This window comes from Cicer arietinum, chromosome 7, assembly GCF_000331145.2.
Source record: "Cicer arietinum cultivar CDC Frontier isolate Library 1 chromosome 7, Cicar.CDCFrontier_v2.0, whole genome shotgun sequence".
Classification (NCBI taxonomy): Eukaryota; Viridiplantae; Streptophyta; class Magnoliopsida; order Fabales; family Fabaceae; genus Cicer; species Cicer arietinum.
Window position 1 is genome coordinate 43,711,094 of NC_021166.2, and position 15,865 is coordinate 43,726,958.

General features: G+C 31.7%; 1 protein-coding gene across 1 annotated transcript in view; it reads left to right on the forward strand.

The window, feature by feature from the left end:
- Positions 1 to 3,260: 3,260 nt before the first annotated feature.
- The window catches only part of LOC101495183 (guanine nucleotide exchange factor SPIKE 1), a 29,302-nt gene continuing 16,697 nt past the window's right edge, over positions 3,261 to 15,865 (forward strand). The window contains exons 1-14 of the mRNA XM_004511122.4: positions 3,261 to 3,593; positions 3,681 to 3,843; positions 4,126 to 4,247; positions 4,352 to 4,455; positions 4,568 to 4,623; positions 4,782 to 4,879; positions 5,001 to 5,138; positions 6,796 to 7,107; positions 7,625 to 7,912; positions 12,716 to 12,883; positions 12,983 to 13,180; positions 13,299 to 13,342; positions 14,096 to 14,165; positions 14,644 to 14,805. Coding sequence (XP_004511179.1) covers positions 3,534 to 3,593; positions 3,681 to 3,843; positions 4,126 to 4,247; positions 4,352 to 4,455; positions 4,568 to 4,623; positions 4,782 to 4,879; positions 5,001 to 5,138; positions 6,796 to 7,107; positions 7,625 to 7,912; positions 12,716 to 12,883; positions 12,983 to 13,180; positions 13,299 to 13,342; positions 14,096 to 14,165; positions 14,644 to 14,805 — 1,983 coding nt within the window. The 5' untranslated portion in view covers positions 3,261 to 3,533. The remainder of the gene's footprint in view (positions 3,594 to 3,680; positions 3,844 to 4,125; positions 4,248 to 4,351; positions 4,456 to 4,567; positions 4,624 to 4,781; positions 4,880 to 5,000; positions 5,139 to 6,795; positions 7,108 to 7,624; positions 7,913 to 12,715; positions 12,884 to 12,982; positions 13,181 to 13,298; positions 13,343 to 14,095; positions 14,166 to 14,643; positions 14,806 to 15,865) is intronic.

Below are 15,865 nucleotides of genomic sequence, written 5' to 3' on the forward strand. Positions count from 1 at the left end.
TACCACTAACTGCAATGCAAGGGGCGACGAAGGGATGATGGAAAATGGTTTTTCATTTTATTATATGTTTTCATGTGTTTTTAATCAATTAAAACTGATTTTTAATATTTAATTACATCTCAACCGTTGAAATTTTAGTTGCCACGTGTCACTCATCTAAAAAGCAAACTTGACAAGAAATGGAGGCTGAGAAATGGAGGAAATCTGAACTCTAAAATTTTTAGAAGGCAATGAAAAATATTCAAACCAAAACTTTAGTTCTAACAATCAAACTAATGTCTTTCATTGGTCAATGATCAAAACTAATGCAAGATCCACAATCTTTAATGTCATATATTTTTTTTAAAAAATTACTAGTGTTTATTTATATCGATTATTAATCGTTTATGATATGACCAATATCTCCCTTTTAATATAATTAATGAGAAACAATATCTATAAGACTTAACTCAATTGACAAAAATCAAAATTGTTAAAAATGAGAAATCATAATTTACTTTACAGTATTATTCCTTATAATTTCTCCTTCTTTATTATTATAAAGTAAATCACTAATGATTACAAAAAAATAAATGATCATGTTAACAAGGGACACTTGTTAAAGAATGAAAAGAAAAAAGTTTTATATTAAAAAAAAAAAACAAAATTTATATTTTAAAAAAAATAAATGCATTCCATACACTTTCAATATTATAGCTCCCATAGCTCCCTTTTAATGCAAGACAAAGTGATAATAAAATAGCATATACTCATACTTGGTTTAAAAAATTTCATAGCTGCGAAGGTTAATTATCAAAAGATGCAAGATTAAAGAACTTTAAATGAATAGTCTAAAAAAAGGCAAGTGTTCCATCGAACAAAATAAAGGCAAGTACTCCACCATAATCGCTTTTCGTAGAAGCGAAAAAAACTGCTAAAAACAGCTGGAGAAAGAAACTAAAAAGTGAATATTACTCCGTGTTCTTTTATATGAGTTGTATCTTAAGAATATCTTTTTTTTTCTTTCTATTAATCATTATTTTGTTTAAATTTTCTCAAACTATATTGCAAAAATATAAATATGTGAAATTAAAATATTGAATATTTATTTTTACTTTTTTCTTATCATTATTTATCATAAATACACCATCAAATTTCTTTCAACTTTGGACGACTATACGGTTACAACACATTAAAGATATCTTAATTTATCTACCAAACTATCAACCCAGAGATTAAAAAATTACAAAATGTGTTTTGCTTATAAGAAAAGACAACTAATTTAAAAAAAAACAAAAAACAAATTTATTAAATTTGTTGCCAATTTATAAAAATATATAAATAACTTTAAAATTGACAATTAAAAAGGAAAGAAACAATATTACTATCACTTATTAGTGTATAATTTTTTCGGAATTGCTATGCATGACTATTTCTTTTCTTAAGTGCATAACCACATTTAAAGCAAGTGGTTAACATTTATTAACAGTTAATTTTATAGTAAGTCATTAATACTATTTTTTCAGATATTAAGAAAGGTAGACAATAAATTTAATGTATTTGTTTTATGTAAATATTAATAAAATATCTTTTATCCAGAATATATGCTATTTAATTTTTTTATGTTCAATTGTAGTATTAATATGAGATATATTTGGAGAAATAATAATAAATATATTTAGTAATTTAAAAAATATTTTATATTTAAATATTTATTTTCCTAACAGAGGCTTATTATACAAAGAGATGGAACATTATAAAAAATTTACTGTCTTAAAATATACATCACTTTAACAAATAACATAAAAATAATAAATGAAATCAATTTTATATGAAAAAGAAAAATTATAATTTACTTTACAATATTATTTCTCATTAATAATATAAAAACGATAAATTATAAAAATTGAAAATGAGAGAGTCGACATAATATATAACAAAAATTATAAAAAAAAAAGAAAAAAGTAGCATAAATATACTTCATGGGATTGTAAAATTAAATATAAAATGGGACAAATGCTTTTGACAATATAGGTGATTATACTTTGTCAAAAGCCAAATAAAAAAAATGGGTGGTTATATAAATTATAAAATATATCTTTAAATAATTTATAAAAATATATGAAAAATAACATGTTAGTCCAATTATCTAATTGTTTTTTTATCAAGTGGACATACAAAAGCAAAACATACTACATTTTCAAATACACTCTCCCATGCCATGAACTAGGGTGAATGTATGGTTTAAAAAAACTAGGATGAAGGTAGAGAGAGACATGACAGTGACTAAAATAATAAAATCATCATCTTTAAAGATACACTCAATTTAACTATCAAATTTGGATAAGTGTTTCCTTCACATATGATCGAATAAAATTACCTTATAATTATAGTTAATAGTTATTAAATTAATTAAAATATTTAGTAAAATTAATGATTTAATTAGCTTAAAATATAAAATGACCTAAAATAATATTTTTAATTAAAAGTAAATTTTATTAATTAATACTTAAAACATTTTAAAAATAATAACTTAAAATTAATTAATTTTTTATTAATTTAAAATTTATCAAATATTAAATTTGTATCTATTTATTTATTTTAAATTAAAACAAATAATTTACTTTTAAATATTAATTATTTTAAAATTAAACTATTTATAAATCCTTAGTATCTAGAGAAAAATTTGACAATTTTACATTATTATTTATTAAAACTATTTTAACTTTAATGAATAATAGTTTTAAATTACTTTTAATAATAAATAAATTAACAATATGACCAATAATTGAAGCATAAAGATGAGTTGATGAAACTCTATCTTAAGAGTCATATAAGAGGTAGATTTACAAATGTTCGATTCCCAAATTTTATCAGAGAGATAAAGCATTAAAATAAAATAATCTCAAAATAGCCAACAAGAAGCTGTCATCAACATTGAATTTACAATCTGATTCAAAATTATGTTATTCAATAATTAATTAACTAATTTTTATTTTTTTACTCATTTATATTTCTAAAATTAACCAACCAAAATTAATAATTTACTTTCCATTTCAACATTGTAGTTCTGGAAATAGGAGTTATTAATTAATTTTTTTGATAAACAGAGTTATTAATTTATTACTAACTTACTAAACTACTAAACTTATATAGTAAAATAATTACCAAACTTATATAGTAAAATAATAACAACAAGTTGGGAGAAAAATAATAGAAAAGGACATTGGGTCCGACACCACTTTTCCCTTACATATATGAACCCTCTTTGGCGTCTTCTTTCAATTTAGACTTTTTTGACTTGTTTTCACTCTCTTCTTTGATTATTCTCTTCATTCACTTTTCAGTTGTTGCATTCAGTTACCAACTACACTTTCTGCTTCTTCTTTCACTCTCTCTTACTTTCAATTCTCGCAATGCTTCTTCTTCTGCTTCCAGATCTACCTAACGCACTCTCTCCCTAGTGTTTGACGCCAAAACGCCGTCGTTTTGTCGTCTTACTTCGTTGTTTTTTAGTTCCCTTGCTCTTGCCGGGGAAAAACCCTAGATCCGCGATGCTTCAGCTTCGCCACCGTCGAGATTCTACTCCGGCCACCACTAGGTGGCGTAACAAGGTATGTTTCCGTTTCTGGATGAAATTCTCTTCCTGAGTGCTTGAAATGGTGTGTTTTGATGCGTCGTTTTGCTGTGTTGTGTTGCAGTTTGATGAGAATCTGGAGCAGTGGCCGCATCTCAATGAGCTTGTTCATTGCTACACTACGGATTGGGTTAAGGATGAGAACAAATACGGTCACTATGAAAGTATTGGAACGCCGTCGTTTCATAACCAGATATATGAAGGCCCCGACACTGACATTGAAACCGGTATTTCAATTTTTTTTTTCATTTTAATTTTTAATTTTTTTGCTTCTTTATCATATCAGGTTCTACATTCTGCTTCTAATTTTAGAAAAATAGAATATAAGGTTTGAATGAATGACATGTTTTTTAGATTTGGAGGGTGCATGCTGTGAATGTAAATGTCTGTTATTTACTGGAGTGACACCAATAGCAAGTCTGTAGGTTGTGTGTTGTGTTTATTAATGATAGGTGATTGTAGCTAAGAGTTTTGAATTTATGGGTCAAAAACTTCAATGGTGTATGCAGAAATGCGGCTTGCTGGTGCAAGACGAACGAAGGGTGAAGACATTAGTGAAGATGACATCCCTAGTACTTCAGGAAGGCAGTTTATGGAAGCTGCAGATGGTGAACATTCGGATGTTCCAAAGGTTAACGGGGTTTAATTTTGTTCTGTTGTACTTTGTGTTTCTGGTTTTATTATATATTTCAAAACAACAATAATGCTGATTTTTTGTTTATGCTTAATGTGCAGCATTTTGGTCACTCTCCTCTTCCTGCTTATGAGCCAGCGTTTGATTGGGAAAATGAGAGGTCATTGATATTTGGACAAAGGATACCGGAAACTCCTATATCACAGTATGGAAGTCCTGTGATGTTTCAAGTAGAATTTTCTTTGGTCTGTGTTTCCTGTTTGTTTTTGCCCAACTGAATTTTTTCTTTGTCATCCTTTTTCTGTTGGGCACCTCAGTGGAATGAAGATATCTGTGAAGGTTCAGTCTTTACAATTTCAAGCAGGATTGGCTGGTAAGTGTTATGTTGTAGTTATTGGTGGGACAGTTTAGATGGATTCCTTCCTCTCATTGAGCTGCCTGCTGCCAATGCCATTTAATTTTTAGTTTTTATGCTGAGAGCATATTCAAGTGTCTGATTCAGAGCTCTGTTTTTGAATTCATGTTTTGTAGAGCCCTTTTATGGTACAATTTGCTTATACAATAGGGAGAGAAGAGAGAAATTATCGGAAGACTTTTACTTTCATGTCTTACCGACTGAAATGCAGGGTGTAAGCTATACAAGACCAATTTTATCAAATTTTCTTGGTTACAATTTATTTATTCTTAATACAGCAAATCAACTGATGATTTCATACTAACAATGATTACTCTCTTTTATACAAATTCCAGGCCAAAATTACCTGTGAACCTCGTGCAATTTTTTACTTAGACGTGCCTTCTGCTTCAGTTTGTTTGTTAATCCAGTTGGAGAAGCATGCTACCGAAGAAGGCGGAGTTACTCCTTCTGTTTATTCACGTAAAGATCCAGTACGTATTGATGTTTTTCTTCCATTGTTGTGGATTTTGTTTTCTTTATGCTTTTAGTCAGGAATTTTGGACCAATATTCTCGGATTTATATATCATTGTAGTATGTATGTAGGAGCACCTTTTGGCTGTAGGACGACTCTCCATGGGGTGCATAATTATTTACTCACTTTTTTTATATTTCACTAGGAAATGAGAAGATTCTAGAATAATTGCAAAGATGGATGTGCACTCTCAAATCAAACCTCAAAGAGTGACCTATAGTTGCCCACTTTAAAAGAAAGTTTTCTACTTAAATAACTCAAGCTTTACACCTCAAAATAGTATTAAGCATTTAAGCCTATTTTTTATTTCTATTTTCTCCTTATGAGGATCAACTCTTTATATATAAAAGAAAATGAAAGGGAGAGCAGAAGTATATAGACTTACACCTAGAAATAGTATTAAGCATTTAAGCCTATTTTTTATTTCTATTTTCTCCTTATGAGGATCAACTCTTTATATATAAAAGAAAATGAAAGGGAGAGCAGAAGTATATAGACTTACACCTAGAAATAGTATTAAGCATTTAAGCCTATTTTTTATTTCTATTTTCTCCTTATGAGGATCAACTCTTTATATATAAAAGAAAATGAAAGGGAGAGCAGAAGTATATAGACTTACACCTAGAAATAGTATTAAGCATTTAAGCCTATTTTTTATTTCTATTTTCTCCTTATGAGGATCAACTCTTTATATATAAAAGAAAATGAAAGGGAGAGCAGAAGTATATAGACTTACACCTAGAAATAGTATTAAGCATTTAAGCCTATTTTTTATTTCTATTTTCTCCATATTAGGATTAACTCTTTATATATAAAAGAAAATGAAAGGGAGAGCAGAAGTATATAGACTTACACCTAGAAATAGTATTAAGCATTTAAGCCTATTTTTTATTTCTATTTTCTCCATATTAGGATTAACTCTTTATATATAAAAGAAAATGAAAGGGAGAGCAGAAGTATATAGACTTACACCTAGAAATAGTATTAAGCATTTAAGCCTATTTTTTATTTCTATTTTCTCCATACGAGGATCAACTCTTTATATATAAAAGAAAATGAAAGGGAGAGCAGAAGTATATAGACTTATACTATGGTGGATTTGAAAGATGTAATGAGCCTAGACATCTTAACAAGAAAACCATGTTATGAAAACATGCTATGAGCCTAGACACTTCAACTGGGGTTTGGGCTTAGAAATAATATTAGATCATTTTTCTTTACTCTTCTTTGTGGTACTTTTTATTCTTTGTACATTTTAGAAAGTTCTTATTCTGTGAACTTGGATACCACTAAAAAGGGCCTAGACATTATTGTTTTTGTTTGGGATAATTTTCTACTTTATCTGCCTTAAAATTGAAAAATAAAAGATAACATAAAATAATGTTCACGAGATGTTGGTTTGTCATTTGTTTATCTGGAAACTGATCACTCCTTTGTTCCTTACTTAAACTTTTAAAATTGTGAGAAGCAGAGTGTAGATATGCATTTTTCAGTTGAATTTTCTTATGGATGCTTGACTATTTTTAACATATAATATGCAGGGTGGTTTTTATTGTGTATGAAATAATATATTTTCTGAAAAATTGTTTACTTGATATTCTCTTCATTTTGACAGGTGCATTTGACTGAGAGAGAGAAGCAAAAATTGCAGGTGTGGTCTCAAATCATGCCTTACAAAGAATCCTTCTCATGGGCCATTGTGTCATTATTTGATGGCAGTATTGGTGCAGCTTCGGCAGGGCCTGCTTCCCCAAGCAGCCCTCTTGCTCCAAGTGTATCTGGTTCAAGTACACATGAAGGTGTTTTTGAGACTAGTACAAAAGTCTCTTTAGATGGAAAGATGAGTTACTCAAATGGAAATTCTGTTGTGGTTGAGGTTTCAAACCTAAATAAAGTCAAAGAAAGTTATACTGAGGAATCACTTCAGGTGTGTCCATCATGTTCCTTTGATGGGGACTCTGTTTTGTTCTTAAATACTAAATTGAAGGCATAAAATTTCACGTAAAGTTTGCTGCTATTTGTTGCACTTCATAGTATTACTAATGACTTATATTGTTTATGTTAGACAACTTACATTGTAATCATTCAGTATGTGTGTGTGTGTATATATATATATAGATATATATTTATTGAATTTTTTCTATTATATAGGTTTCAATTTTCTGTTAACTGCTAAATGCAAACTTATGATTGCATTATTCTCAGGTTCTTTTTTATTTTATTCAATATGAAATTGAAAATTATCGAGTTCTTAATTTTTGAGCTTCAAAATAATTAACCAAAATATCTTGATGGACACTATGTTGTCCACTTGTTATACTGTTAAGACCATGTTCGTAATAACTGCATTTTTCTATTACTGAAAAGACAAGTTTTCATGTCTGCTATGATTTCAAAGCAAGTGTTTTGACTTGATACTCTTTGGTTGTGTACCAAATGTCAAGGATCCCAAACGTAAAGTGCATAAACCTGTCAAAGGAGTTTTGAGACTGGAAATTGAAAAGCACCAGATTTCTCAAGCTGATTTGGAAACTATGTCAGAATGCGGCAGTGCAACCAATGATTCTGTTGATCCCGGGGATCGCATTGCAGATTCCATGTCTGGAAAGTATCCTAGTAATGGTTGTGATGATCCTCAGGGTAGTATCTCCAAGTGGAATTTCAGTGATGCGAAAGAAATTTTGGGCAATGGAACAAATCAACATGGAAACTCGGATTTTAATGCTGATGATGTAAGTATTATATCTTATGAGTCATGACTGAGTTGACAACCTATATTTACTTGTTGGGGTTGGTTTTTTCATTTTTAGAGAAGAAATAAATTTTTAACGGGATTCATTGCAACAATTTTGTTCTAAAAGTTGTGTTCGTATACCCAGAGTTCTTATTTATAGGTTCTTTAGGTTAGAGTATCTGGAAGGAAGGTATGGATATTTTGATTTATGATAAAGAGAATGGGTCTATATGGTGTACCTAGGTGTTAAAATTATCGATACAGAGTAACTTAAGAAGTTGGAATTTCGAGCTGTTATCAGTGTTGTCAAATAGCGGCAGTATATCGCTATGGCATAGCGGATTTTGATGAATCCGCTATGAAAACCGCGGCACTATCCTAGTTTTGCTATTAGGACAATAGCGGCCGCTATTCCAATTTCTGATAGCCGAAATAGCGGCAATATCAGAAAAAATAGATTTTTTTTCATTTTGTAAAATATTTAAATTGAAGATTTTGAATGAATGACAAACATTGCCTATTTTTATAATAGAAAACTAAAGAAGCTATGCCATGGCTATTTTGGTCCTATATTCACTGTAATATATACACCTTTCAATATTAAGCTATGCTATGGCTTCATTCCCTTTTTAATTTGAAAGCAACATGCCTTTTCTTATATATAATTTCGATCTCTATGTGGCCTCCGCTATTTGACTGCAATGCTATCTACTATTTCATGTAGCGGATTGTTTATGTTTCGTTATTTTCCACAATCTGCTATTGATAACACTGGCTGTTATAAGTAAGACGTTTTTCCAATTTTACACTGAAGTGCATAGATAAGGTTGTACTTGTAGGGGGCATATAGTATAATTATGTGAAATTGGGCATCTCCAGTTCTAGATGTTCATTTCTAAAATAGTTTTTTTCTATACCATGCTAAAAAAGGGAACATATGTAGAATCTCAGACCTTCAAGAATGGTCTAATTTTCAACTCTTAACAAATCTTAATTGGGGCACCTCTAGAGAATGAAGTTATTGTTATTCTATCAATAGCCAACTTTTCCTATGTTAACTGAAATGCATAGTTAAGGTTGTGAGGTACATGCAATAATATGTAAAATAGGACATATCTAGGGGTCGGAATAGGCTAGGCCGAGTTAGGCTTTACTAGACTTGAGTCTGGTCTGTCAAAAAATTCAAGGCCTAAGCCTGGTCTGTGGCCTGTCATAGACTTATATTTTAGGCCTGAGTCTGACCTTGATAGAAGCCTGGTATGGCCTGTTAGCCTACTTAAAAGCCTATTTCATTTTAACATTTTTGAATAAGTAATCAAACATATCTTTAAATAGATTAACGAGTTAATATGTCAATGAAATTAAGTTTCATTTTGATATTTAACATCATGTTGAAAGTGTGAGATTTTAGAGAAAAGGAGGAGAGAAAATAATAAGGGTTTGAATATTATTGATAATAGCTTAATGCTGACTTGATTACAATAGACTCAATATTAATCTCTATTTATAGAGAAACATAGACTAAATCCTAAATTAGGAATAAATCATAATAATAATAAGAGATATTCTAAGATATCTCTATAATTATAAATTGATCCTAAGAAATAATTTAAGATACTCTAATATAATATAAAAGATATTATAAGATATTTTTTAATATTCTAACACTCCCCCTCAAGCTAAAGCTTACTAAGCTTTAGCTTGCTACAAGAAAATATTTTGCTCCACAAAATAATAAAAAATATGGAGAGGCAACTCAGGGATGCATGCGAAGTCGGAGAGAATTGCTATAAATATAGCCTAGCCAGATAGTCTGATTAATCATCAGCCTGAGAGAAATTCATGGAAGGCAATTGAAAAAAGCAAGCTCCGTTCTTCTAAAAAACTGCATTTGGAAGCTTCAAACCAATAATAATGGAGAGGCAACTCAGGGATGCATGCGAAGTCGGAGAGAATTGCTATAAATATAGCCTAGCCAGATAGTCTGATTAATCATCAGCCTGAGAGAAATTCATGGAAGGCAATTGAAAAAAGCAAGCTCCGTTCTTCTAAAAAACTGCATTTGGAAGCTTCAAACCAATAATAATGGAGAGGCAACTCAGGGATGCATGTGAAGTCGGAAAGAATAGCTATAAATATAGCCTAGCCAGATAGTCTGATTAATCATCAGCCTGAGAGAAATTCATGGAAGGCAATTGAAAAAAGCAAGCTCCGTTCTTCTAAAAAACTGCATTTGGAAGCTTCAAACCAATAATAATGGAGAGGCAACTCAGGGATGCATGTGAAGTCGGAAAGAATAGCTATAAATATAGCCTAGCCAGATAGTCTGATTAATCATCAGCCTGAGAGAAATTCATGGAAGGCAATTGAAAAAAGCAAGCTCCGTTCTTCTAAAAAACTGCATTTGGAAGCTTCAAACCAATAATAATGGAGAGGCAACTCAGGGATGCATGTGAAGTCGGAAAGAATAGCTATAAATATAGCCTAGCCAGATAGTCTGATTAATCATCAGCCTGAGAGAAATTCATGGAAGGCAATTGAAAAAAGCAAGCTCCGTTCTTCTAAAAAACTGCATTTGGAAGCTTCAAACCAATAATAATGGAGAGGCAACTCAGGGATGCATGTGAAGTCGGAAAGAATAGCTATAAATATAGCCTAGCCAGATAGTCTGATTAATCATCAGCCTGAGAGAAATTCATGGAAGGCAATTGAAAAAAGCAAGCTCCGTTCTTCTAAAAAACTGCATTTGGAAGCTTCAAACCAATAATAATGGAGAGGCAACTCAGGGATGCATGTGAAGTCGGAAAGAATAGCTATAAATATAGCCTAGCCAGATAGTCTGATTAATCATCAGCCTGAGAGAAATTCATGGAAGGCAATTGAAAAAAGCAAGCTCCGTTCTTCTAAAAAACTGCATTTGGAAGCTTCAAACCAATAATAATGGAGAGGCAACTCAGGGATGCATGTGAAGTCGGAAAGAATAGCTATAAATATAGCCTAGCCAGATAGTCTGATTAATCATCAGCCTGAGAGAAATTCATGGAAGGCAATTGAAAAAAGCAAGCTCCGTTCTTCTAAAAAACTGCATTTGGAAGCTTCAAACCAATAATAATGGAGAGGCAACTCAGGGATGCATGTGAAGTCGGAAAGAATAGCTATAAATATAGCCTAGCCAGATAGTCTGATTAATCATCAGCCTGAGAGAAATTCATGGAAGGCAATTGAAAAAAGCAAGCTCCGTTCTTCTAAAAAACTGCATTTGGAAGCTTCAAACCAATAATAATGGAGAGGCAACTCAGGGATGCATGTGAAGTCGGAAAGAATAGCTATAAATATAGCCTAGCCAGATAGTCTGATTAATCATCAGCCTGAGAGAAATTCATGGAAGGCAATTGAAAAAAGCAAGCTCCGTTCTTCTAAAAAACTGCATTTGGAAGCTTCAAACCAATAATAATGGAGAGGCAACTCAGGGATGCATGTGAAGTCGGAAAGAATAGCTATAAATATAGCCTAGCCAGATAGTCTGATTAATCATCAGCCTGAGAGAAATTCATGGAAGGCAATTGAAAAATATATATATATATATATATATATTTTTTTTTTTTTTTTTTCTTTTGCGCAGTGAACAGTACCGCGCGATAAACAGTGCTGTGACTGATCTGCTAAAAATAAACGAAAAGCAAAAAAAAATCTCACCGAATATTGGAATGTTAGAAAAGAGAAACTATAATTATATTCCCTAATTGTTGGGAACTCGACAGCGGAATAGAGGCGGAATCGTTCAAGGAGGATCGAAATAGGCTCTAGATACCATGTTGAAAGTGTGAGATTTTAGAGAAAAGGAGGAGAGAAAATAATAAGGGTTTGAATATTATTGATAATAGCTTAATGCTGACTTGATTACAATAGACTCAATACTAATATCTATTTATAGAGAAACATAGACTAAATCCTAAATTAGGAATAAATCATAATAATAATAAGAGATATTCTAAGATATCTCTATAATTATAAATTGATCCTAAGAAATAATTTAAGATACTCTAATATAATATAAAAGATATTATAAGATATTTTTTAATATTCTAACACATCACATTTTGAAGAATATGACTTTATATACATTATACTTAAATTATATTTTATAATAATACTTTTAAATATGTCAAAAACTAAATGAGGTTAATATGCGTAAATTATTAAAAGTTGAATATATAATAAAAAGATCAAAATTTAATATAATATTTATAGTACTAAAAAAATATTATTTATATTTATTTAAATAGGTCGGCCTAGGCCTAAAAGGCTTATCATGTGGCCTGTAGTCTGACCTTTTTAACTAAATAGGTTTTTTTAGAAGCCTTGACTTTATATGTTTAAAAAAAAACTTGGCCTAGCCTGGGCCTGACGTAAGCTAGGTCGTAGGCTCCTGTCGGCCGGTATGGCCTATTCGCATCCCTAGACATATCCAACCCTAGAGGTTCAATTTTTAAAAGGTTTATTTCTTAATTATGGGAGGTATAAAAGAAACTTATCGAACCTCTTCAAGAATAGTCTACTTCTCAACTTTTAGGGATTCTTTATTGTGGCTTCTCTTGCTGAATAGTCATCACTCTGAATGGATCTTTGAAACTTGCTGGTGTCTATGTTTTGTTTGGTTAAGAATCTTAAGATATTAAAGCCCAATAATGCTCAATTTTACTGCAGTGACGAGGATACTTATTAATATTGGGAATATAAGTTAATTTTATTTCTATATACCATATCAGTGCTAATATGCTCTATATTGATTAACATATAGTTCCATGCTTTTGACTTCCGCACTACAACGAGAAACGAGCCGTTTTTGCAACTTTTTCACTGCCTGTATGTGTATCCATTGACCGTAAGTTTGGGTAGGAAAAGGAATTTGTTTATACGGGTTGAACTCAGAGAGGATGATGGTGATATTCGCAGACAGCCATTGGAGGTATTGACCTTCATTTTTTTGTTCTTACGACAACTCATGGTTTGTGCTATACTTTCTTAATCGTCTTATATATTTTTTTGGTACATCTAATCTGTCCAGGCAATTTATCCTAGAGATCCAGGTCTAGAGACATCATATCAGAAGTGGGGTCACACTCAAGTTGCAGTTGGGGCTAGGGTTGCTAGCTACCATGATGAAATTAAACTTTCCCTTCCTGCCATGTGGACACCAATGCACCACCTTCTATTTACTTTATTTCATGTTGATCTGCAAACAAAATTGGAAGCTCCAAAGCCAGTTAGTTTTTTTATCTGTTCCACTTAATTTGTTGTTTTTATTCCTGCTTTTCACGACTTGGTGTCTGGAGCTTTTTTTTTATTCTTTTGAATTGATTATCCTTGTAAATTTTTTGCAGGTGGTCATTGGATATGCAGCTCTTCCTTTATCGTCACATGCTCAGTATGTTCTCTTGTTTGATCTCCTTAACTTTCAGTAGTCATAAGAAATGTTAATTTTGTTACTGACATTTTGTGCTTTAATGCTCTGGTCAGCCAAACAAAAATAGATTGCTCATGATAGAACTCTCAATTACATACCTAAGACCATGATGGTGATGGCAAGTAGTCTAATTTTTCTGCTGTTGAATTTCCAAATTGGAAAAATGAAAAGCAGATAGGAAACAAATACAGACACAAAAGTTGTATGAAGTTGTTTAGGCTTCGGCATTTGTTCATGTGCAATGGGTGGATCATAGGTTGGATCATAGGTTGACTAACTAGCAGATATATGAGCGCAATACAGTGGAAGCTATATTTTAAAAATCATAACCTGATTAAATCATTATAAATTATTTGCAAAAAAAGTGAATCAGTCCCCATATTGCATTCTAAATCTTTAATTGTATCTATAATCATAATGCCTCTGTTGTGGGTTTTATTTCACTCTAGATTATAATTGTTGATTTGTCTCCCTAAAAACGTTACCAATCATTCACTAAAGTTTTTAGCAGTGTCGTAAAAGAGCTTTTGAAGAAGAAGTTGTTGTCTCCCTACTAACATCGTTACCAATCATTCATACACTCTTTGCTTGATTTGTGGAAACTTTTGTTCTTGATGTTATACAGGCTGCGGTTGGAAATAAATCTTCCGACTTTTAGAGAGTTGTTCCCACATTATCTTATTTGTGGAAACTTTTGTTCTTGATGTTATACAGGCTGCGGTCGGAAATAAATCTTCCGATTTTGAGAGAGTTGGTCCCACATTATCTCCAGGATGCAGGACGGGTGCGTGTTTATAATATTTGTGGACACCTGTATATCTTAAATGACGATTATAGGTTACTTGTTTTCCCTTTTTCTTTGGGAAGTGTGAACCTATCGGTATGTTTGGGTGTAAAGGGAGGATTTAACAAAAACTGTTGTCTTGTTTAAGAGTTTTATATGATAGAGATCATCATCTGATCATCTAAACCCCTCCCTTATATGCTGAAGGTTTTCAAGCATCCTAGGAGAGTGAGTGCCTTTGCATGCCATTAGCCTTTTACTAAAAAATTAATCCAATTCTAGGGATAGTGAACGGAACTATTACTTAACCCCTCATTTTCATTCCTTTTGATTTTTGTTTTGATAGTTATTGATCTTTTTAATTGTAATATCATGTGTTGTATTTTACTTCACTTGGGTTTATGTTTATTTGGATTGTTTTTTCATATTGTGTTTGAACTTGACTCATTTTACATTTTGTTTTCTTGTTTTTTTATAGGAGAGATTGGATTATTTGGAAGATGGAAAAAATGTCTTCAGATTGCGTTTACGGTTATGTTCTTCTTTATACCCTATCAATGAACGTATTAGAGATTTTTTTCTTGAATATGATCGACACACGCTTCGAACAAGTCCACCTTGGGGTTCTGAATTGCTGGAGGTATGTCTATTGTCCAGCTTCATTTTTTGTATGATTTTGGTCTCTCTTTATTATGTTGATTGTATCTTCTGGACTTCTGTTGTTATTGTATTATATTTCCCTTGAGGTATGCCTTTTATTTCCCTTGAACTAGGAAGGGTTTACCATGGATATTTTTGTGTGCATCTTAGGGTGAGGTACCATGATAGGTTTCTCAGTGGTGAAGCTGCTGAAGCACCATTCCAAACTTTCAGATATATTTAACAATTATGCAGCTGTGATTTTGAGAATAGAACCAGTCATAAAAAATGTATCACAATATGCATATAAGTCCTGGGTCAATATTTTCTCAATCCTATATCACAATCGTAAGCTTCCACTAGAAGCTTCCAGAATAAGTAACTCAGATGGGTGCCACTGACAGTGCTGTTCCTTATCTGTTGAAGCAGTAATATGTTCACCATGTTCATTTGTGGAAACCCCTCCACGTTGAGATCGCAGAACAAAACCAAACCCATGGGTATCTGTGGATAAAATTGGTGATGGGCACGGGGCGGGTAGTTTAACGGGTATCCTTGGGTAAAATAAATAGATATTTTAATTACTTGTTAGTTAATGGATACAAAGGTGGATGTAATGGTATCCATACCTGCGGATATCCACACCCATTTTTAAATTATTGAAATTACTATGTTGTAATGCATTTTGTTTATATGTTAATGTATTATACTTTTTATGATGGAATTTTTTATAGTTTTTGTGTATGTGCTGATGTATCAATGTTTTTATGTGTTAATACTTTTTTTGTGTTGACAAACGAGGGGAAACATTCTACATTAAAAAAGATGATATCTAGCAGATACTTAAAAACAAATAAATATCTATTTAGCAGATATCAGCGCGGGTATGGATAGGACGCATATCATTTTTATCCAACTGGGTGGGTTGCAAATGACTACTATCAGTGCCAGCGGATACCCATTTTCATCCCTACCTCCACCATTGTTGGCATGTGAGGTGATGTTCTTGTGAGTCAGTTGGAGTTGCAGATCTGTTAGTAATGGAATCAAGTAGGAGGTTC